The sequence below is a fragment of the Heptranchias perlo genome, chromosome 7 (assembly GCF_035084215.1).
Source record: "Heptranchias perlo isolate sHepPer1 chromosome 7, sHepPer1.hap1, whole genome shotgun sequence".
In the NCBI taxonomy this organism is placed as follows: Eukaryota; Metazoa; Chordata; class Chondrichthyes; order Hexanchiformes; family Hexanchidae; genus Heptranchias; species Heptranchias perlo.
In genome coordinates, this window is record NC_090331.1 from 50,041,290 (window position 1) to 50,067,091 (window position 25,802).

The window sequence follows — 25,802 nt, forward strand, 5'->3', positions numbered from 1 at the left end:
GGTAGATCCAGAAATTTATTTCAAGTTAAACCATCAGAGTAGGACAAGGAGACACAGGTTCAAACTTATAAAAAGCAAATTTAGGACTGATGTCATGAAGTTCCTCTTCACACAAAGAGTGATCAACACATGGAATGGACTTTCGTAGAGTAATGGAGACGAATACCGTAAAACTATTTAAGAAATAATTGAATTACATATGAGGGGGGAGGGCTTTAGGGTCTTTCTGGATAATGCACTAAGATAGGCTGAATAGCCTTCCTTATTTGTATTTATCTTGTGATCTTACAAGTTATTCATGTGCAGCAAGAGACCCAGAACAGAACCTCTGAGGAACTCCATTCAATCAATATTGCTTAGACAGAATTTTTACCATTTCCCACCATTGGTAGGAAGAACAAGAAGAGGCAATATAAACTAGAGGGCACAATTCTAAAAGGGATACAGGAACAGAGAGATCTAGGGGTATATGTGTACAAATCGTTGAAGGTGGTAGGGCATGTTGAGAAAGCAGTTAAAAAAAGCATGTGGGATCCTGGGCTTTACTCAGCACCTCACTCTACCGCAAGCCCACGGACAACCTCACGATGCTCCACTTTTCCAGCTTCCACCCTAACCACGTCAAAGAGGCCATCCCCTATGGACAGGCCCTGCGAATACACAGGGTCTGCTCAGACGAGGAGGAACGCGATGGACACCTACAGACGCTGAAAGACGCCCTAGTAAGAACGGGATATGACGCTCGACTCATCGATCGACAGTTCCGACGGGCCACAGCAAAAAATCGCATAGACCTCCTCAGGAGACTAACACGGGACGCAACCAACAGAGTACCCTTTGTCGTCCAGTACTTCCCCGGAGCGGAGAAACTACGCCATGTTCTCCGCAGCCTTCAACATGTCATCAATGAGGACAAACACCTCGCTATGGCCATCCCCACACCTCCACTACTCGCCTTTAAACAGCCACCCAACCTCAAACAGACCATCGTTCGCAGCAAACTACCTAGCTTTCAAGAGAACAGCGTCCACGACGCCACACAACCCTGCCACGGTAACCTCTGCAAGACATGCCAGATCATCGACACAGATACCACCATCACACGAGATGACACCACCCACCAGGTGCATGGTTCATACTCCTGTGACTCAGCCAACGTTGTCTACCTCATACGTTGCAGGAAAGGATGCCCCAGAGCATGGTACATTGGCGAGACCATGCAGACGCTGCGACAACGGATGAACGGACACCGCGCAACAATCGCCAAACAGGAGGGTTCCCTCCCAGTCGGGGAACACTTCAGCAGTCATGGACATTCATCCACCGACCTTCGGGTAAGCGTACTCCAAGGCGGCCTTCGAGACACACGACAACGCAAAATCGTCGAGCAGAAATTGATAGCCAAGTTCCGCACCCATGAGGACGGCCTCAACCGGGATCTTGGGTTCATGTCACGCTACACGTTACCCCACCAGCGAACAAATGTTATCTGTTTTTAATATAATGGGTCATTTGCTGGCTCTCTCTGCCTTCCGGATGTTTCTGCCTCTCTCTGTTTTTTTTTCTCTGTTTTTTTTTCCCTGTTTGTTTTTTTGTTGAATGTGTATTCGGAGGTTCTGCAGGTAACACCTCTCTGTCTGAACACGGTGATTGCCTTGGCAACGGGCAGTTGCAGGGGCAGTCTGTAAACACCATGTATTGTTCAATATGTATAAATGCGTAGGCTTCAAGGAGATCTTGAAACATTTGCCTGAGGAAGGAGAAAATCTCCGAAAGCTTGTGAATTTAAAATAAAATTGCTGGACTATAACTTGGTGTTGTAAAATTGTTTACAATTTATAAACAGAGGCAGAGTACAAAAGCAAGGAAGTCATGATGAACCTTTATAAAACACTGGTTCGACCACAACTGGAGTATTGTGTCCAGTTCTGGGCACCGCACTTTAGGAAAGATGTGAAGGCCTTAGAGCAGGTGAAGAAAAGATTTACTAGAATGATTCCAGGGATGAGGGACTTTAGTTATGTGGTTAGACTGGAGAAGCTGGGGTTGTTCTCCTTGGAACAGAGAAGATTGAGAGGAGATTTGATAGGAGGTATTTAAAATCATGAAGGGTCTGGACAGAGTAGATAGAGAGAAACTGTTCCCATTGGCAGAAGGGTCAAGAACCAGAGGACATAGATTTAATGTGATTGGCAAAAGAACCAAAGGTGACATGAGGAAAAACTTTTTTACGCAGCGAGTGGTTATGATCTGGAATGCACTGCCAGGGGGGTGATGGAGGCAGATTCAATCATGGCTTTTCAAAGGGAACTGGATGAGTACTTGAAAGGAACACATTTGCAGGCTACGGGGATAGGGCGGGGAGTGGGACTAGCTGGATTGCTCTTGCACTGAGCCGGCATGGACTCCATGGGCCAAATGGCCTCCTTCCATGCTGTAACCTTTCTATGATTCTATCTTCTGCTTCCGACTGCCAAGACAGCTTTCAATCCAGCAAATTAATTTTACATTGATCTCATAAGCCTTTTATCTTTAGAAGTATCATGAATGGTACTTTATCAAATGTCTTCTGAAAATCTAAGTAAATTATATTCATCAAGTATCTTCATCTACTAGTTTGGTTACCTCTCAATGAATTCCAACAGATTACTTAGGTACAATCAATTTCTTCTAAATCTGTACTGACTGCTTCTTATAACCTCTGTGCCTTTTAGATGAGCACTGACAGCACCTTGTATAATGCTGTTAAGCATTTTCCTTACTGCAGATGTTAGGCTAACTAGTCTACAATTTCCAGATTTACATCTCACTCTTCTTTGGGCATCACAAAACCTATATACAACCTGCCAATTCTTTTGTTGGGATACTGTTAACTTCTGACAGCTCGATCAACTAGTCATACTCATGTGAGAATCTAGAGAGTGAGAGTAACTTATCATGGGAGGCATCACAATTAAGCCTGATCAACTCCTCATTTAACGTCCACCTGGACACTATTCAAGCAGGGGTTAGTGGATAACGATCGGGACTGGAAATCTTGGCTGGTTTCCTCTCCTTGACTCAGAGGCGCCAAGGCCAATTGTAGCTTGCCCTGTCTGAGATTAGCTAACTTGGCACAAGCTTACAACTGCATCTCAGATCTACAAGATTAACTAATCATTAGCTAGATTGAACCATAAAGACAAACATATGAGTAAAAGTAATGTCTTAAAACTAAAATGAAATGCCCTAAAACTAAAATGAAATGCCCAAATCCATCATGATGCCACATAAAGTGAGACCTATACAAATGGAAGGTCCCTTATCCATCATTTCTTTGCAAACAACAACTAGCAATTTGCATATTGGGGCTATTGCAAGCTCATATTTTCAAATGTAAATTTTACATCTTATCATAGAATCATAGAATCATAGAAGTTACAACATGGAAACAGGCCCTTCGGCCCAACATGTCCATGTCGCCCAGTTTATACCACTAAGCTAGTCCCAATTGCCTGCACTTGGCCCATATCCCTCTATACCCATCTTACCCATGCAACTGTCCAAATGCTTTTTAAAAGACAAAATTGTACCCGCCTCTACTACTGCCTCTGGCAGCTCGTTCCAGACACTCACCACCCTTTGAGTGAAAAAACTGCCCCTCTGCACCTTTGTGTATCTCTCCCCTCTCACCTTAAATCTATGCCCCCTCGTTATAGACTCCCCTACCTTTGGGAAAAGATTTTGACTATCTACCTTATCTATGCCCCTCATTATTTTATAGACTTCTATAAGATCACCCCTTAACCTCCTACTCTCCAGGGAAAAAAAGTCCCAGTCTGTCTAACCTCTCCCTATAAGTCAAACCATCAAGTCCCGGTAGCATCCTAGTAAATCTTTTCTGCACTCTTTCTAGTTTAATAATATCCTTTCTCTAATAGGGTGACCAGAACTGTACACAGTATTCCAAGTGTGGCCTTACTAATGTCCTGTACAACTTCAACAAGACATCCCAACTCCTGTATTCAATGTTCTGACCAATGAAACCAAGCATGCCGAATGCCTTCTTCACCACCCTATCCACCTGTGACTCCACTTTCAAGGAGCTATGAACCTGTACTCCTAGATCTCTTTGTTCTATAACTCTCCGCAACGCCCTACCATTAAAGGAGTAGGTCCTGGCCCGATTCGATCTACCAAAATGCATCACCTCACATTTATCTAAATTAAACTCCATCTGCCATTCATCGGCCCACTGGCCCAATTTATCAAGGTCCCGTTGCAATCCTAGATAACCTTCTTCACTGTCCACAATGCCACCAATCTTGGTGTCATCTGCAAACTTACTAACCATGCCTCCTAAATTCTCATCCAAATCATTAATATTAATTACAAATAACAGCGGACGCAGCACCGATCCCTGAGGCACACCGCTGGACACAGGCCTCCAGTTTGAAAAACAACCCTCCACAACCACCCTCTGTCTTCTGTCGTCAATCCAATTTTGTATCCAATTGGCTACCTCACCTTGGATCCCATGAGATTTAACCTTATGTAACAACCTACCATGCGGTACCTTGTCAAAGGCTTTGCTGAAGTCCATGTAGACCACGTCTACTGCACAGCCCTCATCTATCTTCTTGGTTACCCCTTCAAAAAACTCAATCAAATTCGTGAGACATGATTTTCCTCTCACAAAACCATGCTGACTGTTCCTAATCAGTCCCTGCCTCTCCAAATGCCTGTAGATCCTGTCTCTCAGAATACCCTCTAACAACTTACCCACTACAGATGTCAGGCTCACCGGTCTGTAGTTTCCAGGCTTTTCCCTGCCACCCTTTTTAAACAAAGGCACAACATTTGCTACCCTCCAATCTTCAGGCACCTCACCTGTAGCTGTTGATGATTCAAATATCTCTGCTAGGGGACCTGCAATTTCCTCCCTAACCTCCCATAACGTCCTGGGATACATTTCATCAGGTCCCGGAGATTTATCTACCTTGATGCGCGTTAAGACTTCCAGCACCTCCCTCTCTGTAATATGTACACTCCTCAAGACATCACTATTTATTTCCCCAAGTTCCCTACCATCCATGCCTTTCTCAACCGTAAATACTGATGTGAAATATTCATTTAGGATCTCACCCATCTCTTGTGGTTCCGCACATAGATGACCTTGTTGATCCTTAAGAGGCCCTACTCTCTCCCTAGTTACTCTTTTGCCCTTTATGTATTTGTAGAAGCTCTTTGGATTTTCCTTTGCCTTGTCTGCCAAAGCAATCTCATGTCCCCTTTTTGCCCTCCTGATTTCGCTTGCAATCTGACAAATTGGGAAATTTTGTTAGCATTTCAAGACCAGTGACTGGTGTAAAAGTTGATCCTAAGGTACGGCTATATACATAAAAGGACAACTGTGTCTGGGTGTATAAATAAAATATATCTAAAAGTAAGCTTGATTTTCCCTGATAGCTAAAGGCTCTATGTTTAGATACTTAATATAAATAAAGATTATGTTATCAATGAGAACTGTACAAAGAGAATCTTGAAGCCTATCAATTCTACATTCAATAAGTACACATAATAAGAACTCCTTGATATAGTACATATAGTTTATGGCTACCTCAGTAGTAGATAGAATAATGGATATGGTTGTTGATATAGTTTAACACTTTTTCCATGGTTCCCAAAATACCAAGGCACACAATATGGATGTATGAAAATTCAATAGTTAAGAGTCATCTTCCAGACAATGCAAATGTTGATTCTGTCCATTGAGATTAATGTGCATTGTTGTACTGCAAAATCAGTATCAACTGACTTTTTGACAACGTAGTCACCTCAGTCATTGAATTAGAGGGATGGGTAAAAAGAAAATACTTAACAGATAATTTACTGAAAGTCAGAAAAAAGAAACAGGAAATCATTTTTTTAAATTATTCTCGGGATGTGGGCATCACTGATAAGGCTGTTATTTATTGCCAATCCCGAGTTGCCCTTTCGAAGATGGTGGTGGGCTTTCTTCGTGCAGTCTGTGTGATAAAGGTACACCCACAATGCTTTAGGTAGGGAGTTCCAGGATTTTAGTCCAACGACAATAAAGGTACGGCAATATATGTCCAAGTCAGGATGGAGGTGATGGTGTCCTCATGCACCTGCTGCCTTTGTCCTTCTAGGTAGTGGAGGTCATGGGTTTGGGAGATTCTGCTGAAAGGTCTTGGCAAGTTGCTGCAGTGAATCTAGAACTAGAACTAGGGGGCATAATCTTAGAATAAGGGGCTGCTCTTTCAAAACTGAGATGAGGAGAAACTTCTTCACTCAGAAGGTAGTAGGTCTGTGGAATTTGCTGCCCCAGGAAGCTGTGGAAGCTACATCATTAAATAAATTTAAAACAGAAATAGACAGTTTCCTAGAAGTAAAGGGAATTAGGGGTTACGGGGAGCGGGCAGGAAATTGGACATGAATTTAGATTTGAGGTTAGGATCAGATCAGCCATGATCTTATTGAATGGCGGAGCAGGCTCGAGGGGCCGATTGGCCTACTCCTGCTCCTATTTCTTATGTTCTTATGTTCTTATGAATCCCGTAGACAGTACACACTGCAGCCATGGTACACTGATGGTGGAGGGACAGTGCACCCATCCAGACAAGTGAAGAGTATCCCATCACATTCATGGCTTGGGCCTTGTAGGTGGTAGAGAGACTTTGGGGAGCCACTCACCGCAGAATAGCCAGCCTCTGATTTGCTCTCGTAGCCACAGCATTTATATGGCTGGTCCAGTTCAGTTTCTGTTCACTGCTGGATGTTGATGATGGGAGACTCGGTGATGGTAATGCCATTGAATGTTAAGAGGAGGTGGTTAGACGCTCACTTGTTGGAGGTGGTCATTGCCTGACACTTGTGTGCTGCAAATGTTACCTGCCACTTACCGGCCCAAGCCTAGATGTTATCCAAATCTTGCTGCATGCTATCCGGGTCTCGCTACATGTGGGCATGGACTGTTTCATTATCTGAGGAATTGCAATTGGAGCTGTACACTGTGCAATCATCAGTCAGCAACCCCACTTCTGACTTTATCCTTATGATGGAGAGAAGGTCATTGATGACGCGGCTGAAGATAGTTGGGCCTAGCACCAATTTTTAGGCTGCAAGTTTTCAAATAACATATGGTACAAGTGATAGTGATGGTACAATGAGAAGGAAAGAAATGAGCAATATTAACAGAATGGTTCAAAAGTAAAAATCAAAACCAGCTAATCTAGCAGGCAGCATAATTCAGTACAAACATACTGTTTTGCTAATCCAAAAACCTGTGAAGTGAGGATGTCACAATGAACTGGTAGGGGTTAACTAAACTTCCTTTCATCCTGTAAACGATGGACACATAATTTAAAAAATGAAATGCTTAGATTACTAATTCATCCAGATAAAACATATCCATGGAAGCCTGAATGCACTTGTTTACTGTCTCTCTGCTTCCCTTTGATTCATACATGTGTACTGAAGTGTCCTCATAATGGCAAAAATGTGCTCCCTAAGAGTGCAGCTCTGCTTGACAATATTAATTATGTTTGAAGTAGAGAGGGTATATCACATGTGGCTAAAACGCAGAGAAGGTTATTATGAGCAATTACATGGTCTAATGGCAAATGCCACAGTAAACATGGAACATTTAATACTATACTGCATATGAAGGTATTTTTCATATTTCCACATTTTTGTCAGAAGAAAAAGAACCAGTTAAAAATGTTTTAAATGAGTGATACCCATGGATTGGGGGTAATATACTGGTATGGATTGAAAATTGGTTAACAGGAAACAGAGAGTAGGAATAAATGGGTTTTTTTCGGGGTGGCAGGCAGTGACTAGTGGGGTATCGCAGGGATCAGTGCTTGGGCCCCAGCTATTCACAATATATATCGATGATTTGGATGAGGGAACCAAATGTAATATTTCCAAGATTGCTGACGACACAAAATTAGGTGGGATCGTGAGTTGTGAGGAGGATGCAAAGAGGCTTCAAGGCGATTTAGACAAGTTGAGTGAGTGGGCAAATACATGGCAGATGCAGTATAATGTGGATAAATGTGAAGTTATCCACTTCAGAAGGAAAAACAGGAAAGAAGAGTATTATTTAAATGGTGATAGATTGGGAAATGTTGATGTTCAAAAGGAACCTAGGTGTCCTTGTACACCAGTCACTGAAAGCAAACATGCAGGTGCAGCAAGCAGTTAGGAAGGCAAATGGTACGTTGGCCTTCATTGCAAGAGGATTTGAGTACAGAAGCAAGGATGTCTTACTGCAGTTATACAGGGCCTTGTTGAGACCACACCTGGAGTATTGCGTGCAGTTTTGGTCTCTTTACCTAAGAAAGGTTATACTTGCCATTGAGGGAGTGCAGCGAAGGTTCACCAGACTGATTTTAGAAGAATGAAAGGGGATCTCATTGAAACATATAAAATTCTGACAGGGCTAGACAGACTTGATGCAGGGAGGATGTTTCCCCTGGCTGGGGGATCCAGAACAAGGGGTCACAGTCTCAGGATATGGGGTTGGACATTTAGGACTGAGATGAGGAGAAATTTCTTCACTCAGAGGGTGGTGAACCCGTGGAATTCTCTACCACAGAAGGCTGTAAAGGCCAAATCACTAAATATATTTAAGAAGGAGCTAGATAGATTTCTAGACACAAAAGGCATCAAGGGGTATGGGGAGAGAGTGGGAATATGGTATTGAGATAGACGATCAGCCATGATCATAATGAATGGCGAAGCACGCTCGAAGAGCCGAAAGGCCTACTCCTGCTCCTATTTTCTACGTTTTTATGGAATATAGTGTGATCGGCAGAGATATAACCAGGAATGTCAACAGGATACACATTGCATGCAAATATGTGCAATTTTGATCCCCTTGGGGTGGCAAACCAGCTGTTGCAGGACAAGCTAGCTGCCTCAAGGATCTGGCTGGGAGATCACTGATACTTCAGCCAGACCAGGTGTCACTCCACAAAGGGAAAGGGAAAAGTTGGATGGGAAGTCTCCACTGTGACACCCTTGCGTTCCCCTTGGCTTTCGGCAGCTAAGCGGAAAATAAAGATGTAAAGATAAACCGTAAAAAATATATGTAAATAGTGTGCCAAACTGTCCACATGCCTATTTTCTTTACATGCGGAAAGCGGAGGGCAAATTCAGCAATCTTGTACTTCCAGAAGAGAATGCAGGGCTACAACATTGTAGCACTGATATATATCTGACCTGTGCCCCCTTCAAACTGGGAACATCTGATTGCTAAATTTACTCCCATAACTGAACATAAAACTGCACCCAGAATCCACAGTATCATAGTAGTATCATAGAATGTTATAGCACAGAAGGAGGAAGCCATTCTGCCCATTGTGCCTATGCCGGCTCTTTCAACGAGCTATCAAATTAGTCTCACTCCACTGCTCTTTCCCCATAGCCCTGTAAATTTTTTCCCTTCAAGTATTTATCCAATTCCCTTTTGGAAGTTATTACTGAAAATGCTTCGACTACCCTTTCAGGTCGTGCATTCCAGATCATAACAACACTCTGCGTAAAAAAAACTGTTTCCTCATGTCGCCTCTGGTTCTTTTACCGATCACCTTAAATCTGTGTCCTCTGGTTACTGATCCTTCTGCCATTGGAAACAGTTTCTCCTTATTTACTCTATCAAAACTGTTCATGATTTTGAAAACCTCTATCAAATCTTCCCTTAACCTTCTCTGTTCCAAAGAGAACAACCCCAGTTTTTCCAATCTCTCCACATAATTGAAGTCCCTTATCCCCGGTACCATTCTAGTAAATCTCTTCTGCACCCTCTCCAAGGCCTTGACATCCTTCCTAAAGTGTGGTGCCCAAAATTGAACACAATACTCCAGCTGAGGCCTAACCAGGGCTTAATAAAGGTTTAGCATAACTTCCTTGCTCTTCCGTACTCTGTGCCTTTATTAATAAATTGTAAACAATTTTACAACACCAAGTTATAGTCCAACAATTTTATTTTAAAATCCACAAGCTTTCGGAGGCTTCCTCCTTCCTCAGGTGAATGTGGAAATTATTAATAAAGCCCAGGACCTCATATGCTTTTTTAACAGCCTTCTCAACTTGTCCTGCCACCTTCAAAGATTTGTGTATACACCCCCAGCTCTCTCTGTTCCTGCACCCCCTTTAAAATTGTACCATTTAGTTTATTTTGCCTCTCCTCATTCTTCCTACAAAAATATATCACTTCACTGCATTAAAGTTCATCTGCCATGTGTCTGCCCATTTCACCAGTCTGTCTATATCCTCCTGAAGTCTGCTACTATACTCCACATTGTTTGCTACATTCCCGAGTTTCATGTCATCTGCAAACTTTGAAATTATACCCTGTATACCCAAGTCCAGGTCATTAATATATATATCAAAAAGAGCAATGGTCCTCATACTGATCCCTGGGGAACGCCACTGTATACTTCCCTTCAGTTTGAAAAGCATCCATTCACCACTATTCTCTGCTTTATGTCCCTTAGCCAATTTTGTATCCACACTGCCACTTCCCATGAGCTTTGATTTTGCTTACAAGTCTATTATGTGGTACTTTATCAAATGCCTTTTGAAAGTCCATATACACAACCTCAACCATGTTACCCTCATCAACCCTCTGCGTTACTTCATCAAAGAACTCAGTTAAGTTCATTAAACACATCAAATTTGTTCTTTAACAAATCCATGCTGACTTTCATTTATTAACCCAATATTTTCAAAGTGCCAATTAATTTTGTGCCGGAATATTGTCTCTAAAAGTTTCCCCACCACCAACCTTAGGCTGACTGGCCTGTAATTGCCCGGTTTATCCCTCTCCCCTTTTCTGAACAGGGGTGTAACATTTGCAATCCTCCAGTCCTCTGGCAACATCCCCATATCGAAGGAGGATTGGAAGATTGTGGCCAGAGCCTCCGCAATTTCTACCCTTACTTCCCTCAGCAACCTAAGAGGCATCACATCTGGACCGGGTTACTTTTCTACTTTGAGAACTGCCAACCTTTTAAGTACCTCCTCTTTATCTATTTTTATCCTATCCTATATCACCACTACCTCCTCCTTTACTGCTACATTGCCAGCATCCTCTTCTCTAGTGAAGACTGATGTGAAGTATTCATTTAGTACCTCAGCCAGACCTTCTGCTTCCACAAGAAGATCTGCTTTTTTGTCCCTAATCGGCACCATCCTTCCTTTGATTACCCTTTTACTATTCATATGTTTATAAAAGTCTATTGGTTTCCCTTTTATGTTGGCCGCTAATCTATTCTCAAAATCTCTTTGCCCCTCTTATTCCCTTTTTTAGATCTCTGTGCTTTCTGTATTTAGCTTGGCTCTCTACTGTATTATGAACCTTGCATTTGTCATAAGCCGCCTTTTTCTGTTTCATTTTAATCTCTATATTTTTAGTTATCCAGGGAGCTCTAGCTTTGGATGTCCTTCCTTTCTCCCTCGTGGGAATGTGTCTACTCTGCACATGAACCATCTCCTTCTTGAAGGCTTCAGATTGTTCAATTACTGTTTTACCTACCAATTTTTGATTCCAATCCACCAGAGAAAGATCCCTTTTTAACTCAATGAAATTAGCCCTCCTCCATTTAAGTATTTTTACACTTGATTGTTCCTTGTTCTTTTCCATAACTATTCTAAACCTAACGATATTATGGTCACTGTTCCCCAAATGCTCCCCCACTGAAACGTGCTTAACTTGCCCCACTTCACTCCCCAGAACTAGATCCAGCACTGCTTTCTTTCTCGTTGGGCTGGAAACACAGTGATCAAGAAAGTTCTCTTGTATACATTTCAGGAACTCTGCCATCCCCCCACCCCGCCCCCCACATTTTCTTTCCTTCCCTATCTTTCCTGAATACCTTGTAGCCAGGAATCTTAAGTACCGAATCCTCCCCTACTTTGAGCCAGGTCTCTATTATTGCCACTATATCATAGTCCCATGTGGTGACTTGTACCTGCAGCTCACTAACCTTATTTACCACACTATGTGCATTTATGCCCGTGCACTCAAAAGTCATCTTTGACTGCCTTGCATTTGACCCCTGTTTGATCCCTCCTGTTTCTGAACAATTCTTTACTCTAGTGTTATTTGTCTTTCCCAGTCCTCTGAGCACCTTGTTTCTCCTCTCTAATGTTTCATTCTGGTGCCCACCCCCCTGCCAAATTAGTTTAAACTCTCCCCCACAGCACTAGTTAACCTCCCCATGAGCACATTGGTCACGGCTCTGTTGAGGTACCCCCTTTCCAGCATGTAACAATAAAAAAAATGAATGAGCTATCAACCTTGTGAAGCTACTAGTCAGGGCTACTGCATGTTAAACACCAAAGCAGTAAGCTATAGACAGAGCCAAGATGTCCCACAACCAACAGATCAGAACAAAGCTCTGTAGTCTTACAACAGCCAGTCAAGGGTGGTAGTGGACAATCAGGCAACTAACAGGAGCAGGCTCCAAGAAAATCCCCATCCTCAACCATGGCACAGCCCAATAAGTGAGTGCAAGATACAAGGCCAAAAGTGCTGAGATGATCCTACTCAGCCTTTTCCTGAAGGCCCCGCTATCATAGTTGCCAATGTCTAGCTAATTTTCACTCCACACCATTAAGAGGTGGCTGACTGCACTGCACAAAATGAAGACTATGGGCTCTGACAACATCTTGTCTGTAGTGCTGAAGATCTGTACCCAGAGCTAACCATTTCCGTAGCCAAGCTGTTCCAGTATAGTTATGACATTAGCATACCTACCTGACAATGTAGAAGATTGCTCATCTGTAAAGTGAAAGAGTCCTCAATAACGCCATCAAGTGAGTCCTACTCACCAATAATCTGCCCAATAATGCTCATTTCGTGCTCCATCAGAACCATTTGGTTCACCATAACCTTGGATGCAAGAACTGAATGTCAGAGGAGAGGTAAAAGTAGTTGCCCTCAACATCAAGGCAGCATTTTACCGAGTATAGAAACATGGAGCAGAAGCTTAACTGGCAACAAGGAGCAGAAGTCTAACTCGTCAAGCCATATCAACACCAAGGCACCAAAAGCAGGGCAAAGGCAGGGTACTCTGCAACAAATGGCTCACCTCCTGACCCCTCAAAGTTTCTCCACCATCTCCAAGATTCAGGGGTGTGATGGAATACTCACTAACTGTTTGGATGGATGCAGCTATCACAACACTCAAGGCGGCTGACATAATCCAGGACAATACAGTTCACTTGATTGGTGCCCCTGCCACTATCAATCCCCTTCATCATTGATGCACTGAGGCTTCAGTATGTACGATCTACAAAATGTACTGCACTCAGCTAACACTCAGAAAACACACACGTACCTCACCCAGCCACCAGCTCAAATGAAACAATGTGCCAGAAAGCATATAGGGCCATGTAGCCACTGCAGCATCAAATGTGGCATTAGCAGTTGCAGGCCTACTCTGGACCAAGCATAAGAAAATACAAGGCCACACCCATCCCAAGGGGCACCCACTCACACCCAGCAGGCAGACATTATACTTACGCCTCCCATTGGGGAAGCGCTTAGAGAAAGCAAGATGCATACCCATATAACAACACTGAGGGGAAGAACTAAGGCAAAAAAACATTAATCTCACATAAAGAGATCACTTTAAGGGAAATAAATTGGCCAGAATAAGGAAGCAGCAGATCGGTATCCATGGCTATTGAGATACAGCAGAGGGCAATGATAGTGTATTGGGCTACTACACTGTACATATGCAGGCAAGACTATTTATTATTAGATGGATCAGATGATTAGCTGAAGAAGTCATTAGTTAAAGTCTGTCGTTCAACATTTTCTATTGAAAACTGGAGTTTGGCAGTATTTCTTATACTATACAAATCATTGGTTAGGCTATAGTTAGAATATTGGGCACCTTTAGGAAGGATATCAAGGCCATGGAGTGTGTGCAGAAGGGATCGATTTAGATAATTCTCATCAGCCTGCACTTATAATATTGAATTAAATTAATGAGTTGAAAAATCTTATGTCATAAGAAAATGGAATATAAATACATTAGAATTAAGTGTGGTAGGTCACAGTAATGAAGAATTTGCATCAATGTGGGTTATATGTAAGCACTGATATTTTGCATAGCAAAATTAGAATGTGCACATGCCCTTCTTCTGAGCAGCCCTGCACTGGGACACCCAGTGAGCATAGGGGATGGAAAGAGAGGCGGGTGGTCAGAATGCTGCCTTCTGCCTCATAAGCATGGTTCCCTACAGGTAAGCCTCGGGAATCTCAGAGCTTTCCACCTGGTTGCCATCAGCTCCAGCACGTCCGACCTCCTCATCTTACCCAGGACGCTTGAAATCCAGGTTTGCACTGGCCTGAGCTTTCTTCCACCAAGATCCTCGCTGGTCTGGTTTACCACTCAAAGCACTTCAACGCAAAGCTGTACTTGCTCAAAGCATTTTTCAGCTTTTAGCAACCAAGGGTACAGGGGCTCAGCTGATCAGGGAAGGTACAGTTGTGCTGGATACATCTACAGACTATTGTTGCTCTCAGTAGTCATTGTCGCATTTTGATATTTAAAGAGTTATATTTAGATGTGTTTCAAAGCATTGTGCATTTACGCAAGTTAAGAAAGAATGCTCTGAGATAATAGGTGATTAAGATGGAAATGAGCTGGCTTTGATAGTGTTTCCAAATAGACTGTAAATAATAAGCAATTCATTAACTTCTCTTGGTGAATGATAAACACCTCGCAATGTGTTGGGGAGCTGTTGGTCCCAGCACTCAGCGGGGCATCTGGCAGACCTTCCTTTCTGGCTGTGACTAGCAAGAGATAAAACACAATCACACAGACACCTAAGTTTTTGAAAAGGAATGCTGCAAGACAGCCAGACAACAAGGTGGTGAGGAAATTGTAATGGGAGAGAACATAGTAAGAAATAATCTTGTTTAAATCAAGCTAGACAACATACAATAGCCTGTAGATGTAGGGAAGTGTAGCGAATTCATTATTTTGTATTATTACGTGTAGATACTTTACTATGAAATAAAGCAGTTTATTGATCCATACCATGCCTCGTCTGACCACCATTTGCTCGGTCCACTTTCAGAGAGTTTGAAAAATCACACATGCGGAAAACACGGATATTCAGTTTATATCACTTGGAAATACTATTGTTGAATTATGCTATTGTACAGGTCGATGTTCTGCAATGCGAGTCAGCTCCCATGAAAATTAGATGCTCAGACTGGGAGCAACTGATGCCACTAATCCAAGAAGGTAGGTCTTAAACTTGCCACAGTCATCCTATCACACTTTAGCCAAACTGAAGTGATTTCCAAACTGGTCAAGTTGTGTTTACTCTAAGAGGGCTGCTAGATGAAACATCATTATAGATAAAATTATGCAAATGACTTGTTCTGCATCCATGGAGCTGATTACTTGACAGGTTTAATTGTCAGACCATTGCACACTCTTGGATGGGATAGTAACAGCACTGGATTGAATGCTGGTTTAAAATAGTGTAAACAAATAAATTCAACATTTGTAATTCTTATAATCTTGCAATTGTGATCAAATTGATTTTGTGCAGCGGGGAAAAAAACCTATATTGCTTGGTTCTGCTTGGCGGTCTAATTAACGGCCATTTTTTTAAACTACAAAAGGAACAGTGCACTGCAATTAATATGATAGTCTGTGAAAACTCGCAGGAGATATTTAACCTTGCACTTCATAATCATGAAGATCACGGGGGAAGATTTCTTTTGCTTGCTATCTGTCAAAATTAGACAACAGTGCTGTAACTGTAGATGGATAATTTTGTACAAAGTTTTAAACCTTAATCATAATGCAACGTAAAGCACATTTTCAACTATAACCATTTCATTTTGGTAAAAAAAATAATTGAAGAAACACTTAAAAAAAAACAAATCATCACAATGTTTCATGCCCAGCTTTAACCTTATAATGTCTATTCTCTCTTTTTGTACATGTATTAACCTAATCATTAACTATTATTAAAAACATTATCCTGCTTGTGGCAATCTTCCTCTATAGTTGAAAACAAGGGTTCTGCTCACATTATTCATATTCTTCAACCTCCCACATTGACATTTTCCCTTTTAATTTAAATTTACTATGCCTTGATTTATTGCATTTACCTTGCCTTTTATATTTTAGGCTCCTGCTCCCCAACTCTGGAGATACCATTTGACATGATTGTGTTCACTTTTGAACCATTTTCATTTTTCATATTTACATCTGATACTAATTTTTCTTCTTAGTGCTCTTTTTAAAGATGCAACAATTGTGCTTATGAGAGCATTTTTACTGCTGTTAAATGACTGCCATTTTACGAGGCTCTACTTGTGTTGAAGTCTCAACCATTTTACTTGATTCTTTCCACATTGAGCCTTTTCTGCTCTTTTGAAGAAGTCAATTACTCCTGACCAAGTTTTTAAATTCAAAGTTCTTTTTTAAACTGCAATCTTAATGGCATTTTTGTTCCAGAGCAAATTTTGGATGCAAACATTTTTTTTTACTATAGGCACCAATTCTTTTCAATACGTGGATTGCTCCTAAATAAGTTTTAAAGACAAAAATGTTGTTTTACATCAGCCTAGATGACACTTTTGCTCCTGATTGAATTCTTTTTTTAGATACTTTTTTGATTAAAAGAGCAGTATTTTAGAAGGCTCAACCATTTGACAAATCTCACTTTTGTGTTTCTATTCATAGAATCATAGAATCATTACAGCACAGAAGGAAGCCATTTGGCCCATCGAGCCTGTATCTGCTCTTTTTAAGAGCAATCCAGTTAGTCCCATTCCCCCGCTCTTTCCCCGTAGCCCTGCAATTTTTTTCCCTTCAAATATTTATCCAATTCCTTTTTGGAAGCCACGATTGAATCTGCATCCACCACCCTGTCAGGCAATGCATTCCAGATCATAATTACTCACTGTGTAAAAAAGCTTTTGCTCACGGCGCCTTTGGTTCTTTTGCCAATCACCTTAAATCTGTGTCCTCTGGTTCTCGACCCTTCCGCCAATGGGAAGAGTTTCTCTTTATTTGCTTTATCTAAACGCGTCATGATTTTGAACACTTCTATCAAATCTCCTCTCAACCTTCTCTGCTCTAAGGAGAACAACCCCAGCTTCTCCAGTCTATCCACGTAACCGAAGTCTTTCATCCCTGGAACCATTCTAGTAAATCTTTCCTGCACCCTCTCTAAGGCCTTCACATTCTTCCGAAAGTGCGGTGCACAGAATTGGACACAATACTCCAGTTGTAGCCAAACCAGTGTTCTTTAAAGGTTCAACATAACTTCCTTGCTTTTGTACTCTATGCCTCTATTTATAAAGCCCAGGATCCCTTATGCTTTCTCAACCTGCCCTGCCACCTTCAACCATTTATGCACATATACCCCCAGGTCTCTCTATTCTTGTACCTCCTTTAGAATTGTACCATTTAGTTTATATTGCCTCCCCTCGCTCTTCCTACCAAAATGTATGACTTTTCACTTCTCTGCATTAAATTTCATCTGCCATGTGTCTGCCAGTCCACCAGCCTGTTTATGTCCTCTTGAAGTGTATTACTATCCTGCTCATTGTTTACTACACTCCTAAGTTTTGTGACATCTGCAAATTTTGAAATTGTGCCCTGTACACCCAAGTCCAAGTCATTAATAGATATCAAAAAAAGAAGTGGTCCTAGTACCGACCCCTGGGGAACACCACTGTATACCATCCTCTAGTCCGAAAAACACTGTTCACCACTATTCTCTGTTTCCTATCCCTTAGCCAATTTCATATCCATGCTGCCACTGCCCCTTTTATTCCATGGGCTTCAATTTTGCTGACAAGCCTATTATGTGACACTTTATCAAACGCCTTTTGAAAGTCCATATTCACATCAACAGCATTGCCCTCATCAAACCCTCTCTGTTACCTCATCAAAAAACTCAATCAAGACAGTTAAACACGATTTGCCTTTAACAAATCCGTGCTGGCGTTCCTTTATTAATCCACACTTGACCAAGTGACTATTAATTTTGGCCCAGATTATCATTTCTAAAAGCTTCCCCACCGCCGAGGTTAAACTGATTGGCCTGTAGTTTTTAGATCAAACTTTTTCTGTCTTTTTAATATGCCAATTCTGTTTAAAAATCTTTTGAAACAAACCCTCTTGAAAATTATTTTTAACTCTGATTTTAAGCAAACACATTTGACATTTGAGCATATTAGACCCCATCAGCAATCATTTTAAGAGCAGTTTCATCACGTTACTTTTCATTTTATTTTTCAATCTCGTTTTTTATAACCAGAACTGATGCATCATTCTCAGTTTCTTTACAACACATCCATCATCCTCAGTATTTTTAAATACAACTATCTTAAGGACATACGTGTGTCAGGTCAGCAGATCATTACATTATCTGCAGATACATTTCACTATTCAGATATTCATGCTAATTCATAATTTGTGACTATTTCTTACTACAGGAATTTATTGATTCAGATATTATTTCCTGGGACGCTTTACATAAAGTCTTTTTTATGCCACACCTATAAAACTAAAGGACAAATATCACCATTTTTCATCTCATTTTGCTCCACAAGCAAAGCCACGGAAGATCAAATAGTTTTACATAATGTTCATTTTGACATATTATGCAACAAAGCCATCATCACCTGTTTTGTGCTATGAAGAAAATCCAAGATGATTCCTACCTGTTTTAGTGAGTGGACTGGAAAAGAGTTGCTGAAGCAATTTATTTTCCGATGTCCTAAGTACTACCACTATATCTGCAGGAAGTGTGTCTCTATTTTTTTCAAGGAAACCATACGGATCATAAAGAACCTGTTTAAAAATGAAACGTTAAATATTATTTTGTCCAGTGCACAATTCAATTCTGTGTTCTCACATTTTATCAGACATAACAGATATACTGCCACAGGTACAGAAGCTACTATATTTTAATTATGAAGGTGCTCCAGTTATTTTTCTCTATTTTAATCCTATGTCTATGTTATCATGCATCTTATCAACATTAATATAAAAGAATTGTATTTAAAATATTAATCTTTTTATCATTTAAAATTTTGTTTATACCTTGCCAGCATAGTGTTTGATTCCAAAACACAGTTCTACGCCTTTTGGTCTCCAGAAATAATTTGATCGTAGGTTGTCTTCAAATTTATCTGTAATGTCATATGAAGTAAACAGCTTGTTTTAATATGATGCTCATTTCATAATTTGAGTATCCACTTGAGAATAAAGGTGAGTGCATATGTAAATGAAGAAAAGTGAAATACTGCATATACTATTCTCCACATCAAACTTTGCAAATAATCTTGAATGAAAATTTCCAGCTCTGTAGCTTAAACAAGAAACAATTTACTTATTTATGCTGAACCTTCATTTATGAATGTCATTTTTAAAGTTTGTTTTTACTATCCCAATATGAACCAGAAAGGTCAAAATGGTTAAGCCTCAATAGTTATTTTGTCAGGAGTGTATCTGGCATGATGATATTACATGTGCTGCTGTATTCAAATTGCTGGATCAACTATTGCAAATTGAGGAGCATTTGTTTACTTTAAATGACTTAATTCGAAATGCAACATGGCATTTATTGCGTGAATTGGATATAGTGGGCCGGTTTTAGCGGTTGGTGGGCAGAGAAATCAGAATACCTCCCTTCTGCCACCCCCCCACCCGCCCACATGACACCAGCTACCCCTAGACTGTTGGTGCCTAGCTCAGGCAAGCTAACAAAACAGAAACTATATTAAATAACAAATTAAATAATGAATGCAAAGAAACTGAGAGAGAACAAAAATGCAAAGCAACAGAGATCCATAAATGTACTCTCCAAAAATCTGGCAAAATAGCTTTAGGAGTACTTCCAGTGGACGTACACAGCAGGAGTGTGTTCTGTTTCAGGTTTTAAAGGCGCACAGCACTAGCGTTGCGCCAACGATAAAACACATTGGAACTCCTGGAACAGCAGGAACACATCGCTAAAACCATCATTGAGCAGTGCCAGCTCCTATTTCCCCAGCATAGGCCCATCGGAAAACCCAGGGCAAGCACAAAGTGGGTATACAATCTCAGCTACCAGTTTTCTATCGTCTTTACTGCACAGGAGCAGAATTTCAGCCCCTATGTGAATTGAATGGCAGTCCAGTAACCATACAAAGTGTGATCTTAGAAGATTCATTCTAAATAAAAAGATTTTCACTCAATGCTTATCCTACCATCATATATAATAGTAAAATGAAAATAAAGCTGCAGCACCTGAAATCGTGCGAACCCATGACCTTGTTTACCAGAAAAGAGAAAAGCTAACAACATGGAAAATTAAAACCATTACATAAACTTATATACTCAGAAATAATGGGAATGAAAATCATCATGCAGAAGAGGTAATCAAGGAGCTTAACGGGTCTCTTGCAGAGTTGTATAACCCTTACAGAATCTTTTCTGTATATGTTTTGACAGTGTTGGCATACAATAAATTGAAAACTCAAGCATACTTTCCAGTGTTTCGTTACCACAATATGAAAAGCTGCATCCTTTCTTTCTAGTCCTTTTTGACCAACCATTGTGAGTCCCTACCAGGTAAGTACATTTGAATTTCATGTTGCATGTATTATCTATCTCTCTCTGGTAATTATAGATTGGATAAAGGCCTGAAAATTATTGTGAGCAATGTCATTGTATGAATGCCTAACATGTTCTATCAAATTTATTTCTTCTCTATTTTAACAGAACTGTTAACATTTTTAAATGAGTTAACCCCCATGTTGAAATAGGAGAGAGAGGAATATAACACAAATATGCATCAAGCAGTCATATGACAACATTACTCAGTAATTTACAGGCAATAGTCTCTGCCTTGAAGATGGCTTGTTGTTAGCTGGTTTATTCGTTCAATTAAAATTGAATAACATTCAGAAATTTGGGGAGTATTAGTGAATAAGGAACATGGCCCATGCTTCTGTTAATTACCTTAAATATGTTATGCATACAGTTCATTACACGTTCTCTATAGCCATATACCCCTAGCTTGATTTCTGTCTGATATCCTTCGTTTATTAAGCACCCAACTCACAACTGAGACTTGGTTAAAGGTGACAAAAGTGGGAAAATGTTCCATTTTCCTCATATTCTGAACTTTGACAGGTACAAAATTCATAAGTAAATATTATTTACTATTCTATCACCCCTGATGTTGTACACGGGGGTCTGGACTTCAACTGCGGGCAGATTTTGGATGGGTGAGTAGTGTTGTGACTTACAAACTCACCCTCAACTCTGGAAATAAGGCCTAGGCTATTTTAACTCCCAGGTCTCATTTAAATCCATTCCTGATGGGAAGTAAGCAAGAAGTGGTAGATTTAATAAATGTTTACTCTGAAAGAACTCAAGAAAAGTTATATTTATATTGTGTGATAATATGTGCCCAAATCCAAATGACATTCTCTAATAATAATCATGCTCTATGGGTATATGATTCTCCTAATGTCCTTTCCTTGAACCATATAAGTTTACAGCACAGAAGGAGGCCATTCAGCTCATTATACCTGTGCCAGCTCTATGCCATTCATAACTCCTCTGATAATAAAACAGCCCATGCCGGCCTACAGCAGAACTTGGACAACATCCAGGCTTGTGCTGACAAGTGGCAGGTAATATTTACACCATCCAAATGCCAGATACTAATCATCTCCAACAAGGAAAAACCCAACCACCTCCTCCTGACCCACCACCATTCCCCTATCATCAACATCTTGGGGGTCACTAGTGACCAGAAGCTTAACTCAACCACCCATGGCAACAAGAGCAGGGCAGAGGCTGGGTAGTCGGTAATGAGAGGCTCACCTCCTGATCAATAAAGTCTCTCTACCATCTGCAAAGCTCAGGTCAGCTGTGTGAAGGTATACTCACCTGGGCAGGTGCAGTCCACAACAACAGTCAAGAAACTCAACACCATCCAGTTTGAAGCAGCCCGCTTGATCGGCAGTCCTGTCACTGAGCTCAGTATTCACCTCCTCCCCGCTATGGTTCTAATATTTACTATCTACAAGATGCACTGCTGCTATTCACCAAACTTACTTCAACAGCACCTACCAGTCCTCCAATCTCTATATCTGAGAAGGTCAAAAGCAGCAATATCTTGGGAACACCAGCATCTCCAAGATCCCCTCAAAGTCACAGACCTGATTGGGCATATATCACCATTGCTTCATCATTACTGGGTCAAAATCCTAAAATTCCCTACCTAAGATCATCATGGGAATACCATCACCACAAGTACTGCCGTGGTTAAGAAGGCAGCCCACCACCACCTTCTTAGGGCAACTAGCGATGTACGATAAATGCAGCCTTGCCAGCATTGTCCACATCCAATGAACAAATAAAAATAAAATTGAGGGCAGAGCCTTCAGCTTCTTTGGCTTATCCCCTTTTGAACGCCCTCCCTTAACCTTTCTGCCCCAGCACATTTCTCTCGCCCTTTAAAAACCTCGTCTAACCCTATCCCCTTGGCCTGGCTTTTGGTTATCCCTCAAAATTTTCCTTCCTGGCTTGGCATCCATTTTAGCTATGCCTATTTTTGTGATGTATCTTGAGACATTTTTGTTTTAAAGGCTCTGTATAAATGTAAGTTATTTGTTGTTATACTTACCTACTAGTGTCTGGTCAGATGCTTTAGGGAAACGGCTCTCTTCGTCAAGCAGAGACAACAAACCCATCGGCTTCTGAAGAAACATGTCCAGTATTGGTCGATTATCCTGATATTCCACAAGTGTGGCATCAATTCCCTCATTTTGGTATTCAACCTACAAGTGATCATAAGCATAACTTTATGAGCTAGAAATATAAAATCACCCTGACCATGAACAGCTTCTTTTAAAATTGACAGATCACCTTTTTTTCCCCCAACATACTCTATCTTTCTTCATGTGAATAGTATCATAAAGCCAGGTAATAATAATACTGAAACAACCCTTGTGCTAGATAATATTTTATATCAAGGGTAATTAAATCAGATTATTAATGATTGTCTGACTAGTGCAAATTCAAACTTCACTGCACACCACAGTATATTCTGTTTCAACATTTGTATATTTTATAAATTTAACAATACTCATTCAATAAGTAAACCTACAAGTCCAAATTAAGCAGTATAAAAATTTTGCAGTACAAAAATAAGCCTTGGTTTCAATCTGTATCAATGATTATCTATTTGTTTCAAGAAAGAAATCACCCAAGTCAAATTTTTGTAAAGTCAAATTTGTTTTCATGTAAGAATGCTAATACACTACTTATACTCAGGTTTTTCTGAACAAATCGTTACTCTTTATGATTCAAACTTGTTAAATAACTAGATGTCAAAAGGAATGTACAAATTTTTAAAAAATAAGCCACCAATATAAGTAAAATCTTGAGAGTAATTTTCACGACTGCGCTGTTTGCACTTAAAAATGAGGCAGTGGGAAGTACAAAATCAAACGGCAGCCAGTCGTGCTGACTTTTTAAAAAATTCGTTCATGGGATGTGGGCATCGCCGGCGAGGCCAGCATTTATTGCCCATCCCTAATTGCCCTTGAGAAGGTGGTGGTGAGTCGCCTTCTTGAACCACCACAGTCCGTGTGGTGAAGGTTCTCCCACAGTGCTGTTAGGAAGGGAGTTCCAGGATTTTGACCCAGCAACGATGAAAAAACGGTGATATATTTCCAAGTCGGGACGGTGTGTGACTTGGAGGGGAATGTGTAGGTGGTGGTGTTCCCATATGCTACTGCCCTTGTCCTTCTAAGTGATAGAGGTCGCAGGTTTGGGAGGTGCTGTCAAAGAAGCCTTGGCGAGTAGCTGCAGTGCATCCTGTGGATGGCACACACTGAAGCCACGGTGCGCCGGTGGTGAAGGGAGTGAATGTTTAGGGTGGTGGATGGGGTGCCAATCAAACGGGCTGCTTTGTCCTGGATGTTGTCGAGCTTCTTGAGTGTTGTTGGAGTTGCACTTATCCAGGCAAGTGGAGAGTATTCCATAACACTCCTGACTTGTGCCTTGTAGATGGTGGAAAGGCTTTGGGGAGTCAGGAGGTGAGTCGCTCGCCGCAGAATACCCAGCCTCTGACCTGCTCTTGTAGCCACGACTTACTGCTGCATTGCTGTCCATCCCTATTTTGGGGCGGAATTCCATTCTGGTAGCGGGAGCTCCCATCGGAAAAAGAGGCAAGAGGCTCATAAATATCTGCAAATATGGATCAATGACCCACAATGCCATTTTCATCTCAGCCCGCCTGACTACGGTCAGTTCTTGCTTCTGCTGACCAACCTTGGGTGGTACAAGTCGGGAGGCGGTCATTTCCAGTGATAATTAAAGGGATCCTCAGTAGTTGTGAGGAAAAGCCGGATGGAGCTTTGGTAGACATTTTTTATAATAGTCGCTTGTGGGTATTGCACCTTAAAAGGCATTCAAATTTAATGCATTTGCTGTTGTAGGTTCTGTACGCATGTTGCTTGCTGCTCTAAAGTTCCGCTTCTTTTTATTCCCAACGCTAATTCCTTCGCTAATAACCCTAACCTCTTTAAGGTGCTGCCGGAGGATCTTCACATTCAGCTGCCTCGTCCAATTATCTGCCACCAGATTGGTGAGTTACCTACTGGGAAGCATGTTTTACGCTGGCAGGTCACCAACTGCTTTATAATTAGGACTTAGGACCAAAATCGATCAGATCCCACACTAACTCTTCTAGGCAGATGCCACATATGCCCCCGCACAACATTCACCCAAATAACGCTAAAATTGAGAATCACCCCCACTTGTGTCTAGCGCGCATCCATGGTGCAAGGGAAATACATTTTATATTTCAAAGTGTAACATATGCAGAGTGGATGTCACACTTGCAGTGAAATTTGCACTTTGAAATTTTGCCATTATCTAATAATTATGGAATTTGTAATGTATTACAATGGTTGGAGCGGCTGCATTTTTTTAATACACATAAGGCAGGAATTTCCTCAGAGCTGCTCCTGCTCCACCACCATAACTTCGCCAGAAGTGCAGCAGAAACCCTGTCTTTGCGTGTTACGGCAGTCGAGCAGGATATAGCTCCGAGGAAATTCCCATCAATGGTTCTAAAGGCAAATCAAAAGCAATCAGCACGAGGGGTGAGTATGAAGCGCGGCAAATTCTTAAAGGATAGTACAACCACTCAAATTTGGGGACAGGTTCTGAATAAAAGGACTGCATTTAAATAATTATTTAAGCAGAATCTTTTACTTACACTAAGTGCTATTACAGGTAGCCGTAATGCAATTCACATGTATTTGATAATGTAATTAATACGTCATTTTTTTTTACTTATCCGTAACTTTTGATTTCCTAAGAAGATTTCTATTTTCTGAATGTGGCAGTCTACCATCTGATACTTTAGCTGACAGCACTAGCCTGGCCTCAATGGAACCCCTTGTGTCAAAATAAAGCAATTATTTTAAGCACCCTCAGCTGACTCCCATGCTTGATAGAGAGCAACAAAGATAGGCTTGTGAGCAATAAAAAAAAAGTCTGCTAAACACAATGCAGTGTACCCATATGGAATGTCAAGTGGCCACTAAGAAAACGTCTCACTCTGTGACATCTGCATGACCTTTTCGGCCTCTGTGCATGTGTAATCTCAGTGCCCATTGAAGTGCCAGCATTGCAGCTGACCATTTCAGCTCATATTATTAAAAATATTCAATTTGTTTTACAGACACCTGCTCATATCCTCAGGCAGTTTCAGGGCAGTTTGCA

The 25,802-nt window shown here is 41.1% G+C and overlaps 1 protein-coding gene across 13 annotated transcripts in view; it reads right to left on the bottom strand.

The window, feature by feature from the left end:
- Positions 1 to 25,802, bottom strand: part of myo3b (myosin IIIB) — a 494,517-nt gene that overhangs the window by 263,679 nt on the left and 205,036 nt on the right. For all 13 annotated transcript variants that reach the window (XR_010963429.1, XR_010963430.1, XM_067987493.1 and 10 more), the window contains 3 exons: positions 22,690 to 22,843; positions 19,110 to 19,198; positions 18,728 to 18,857 (listed from right to left, as the gene is read on the bottom strand). Coding sequence is in view for 11 of the 13 variants with exons in the window: in XM_067987493.1 (XP_067843594.1) it covers positions 18,728 to 18,857; positions 19,110 to 19,198; positions 22,690 to 22,843 (373 nt within the window). In the remaining 2 variants the exon portion in view is untranslated. The remainder of the gene's footprint in view (positions 1 to 18,727; positions 18,858 to 19,109; positions 19,199 to 22,689; positions 22,844 to 25,802) is intronic.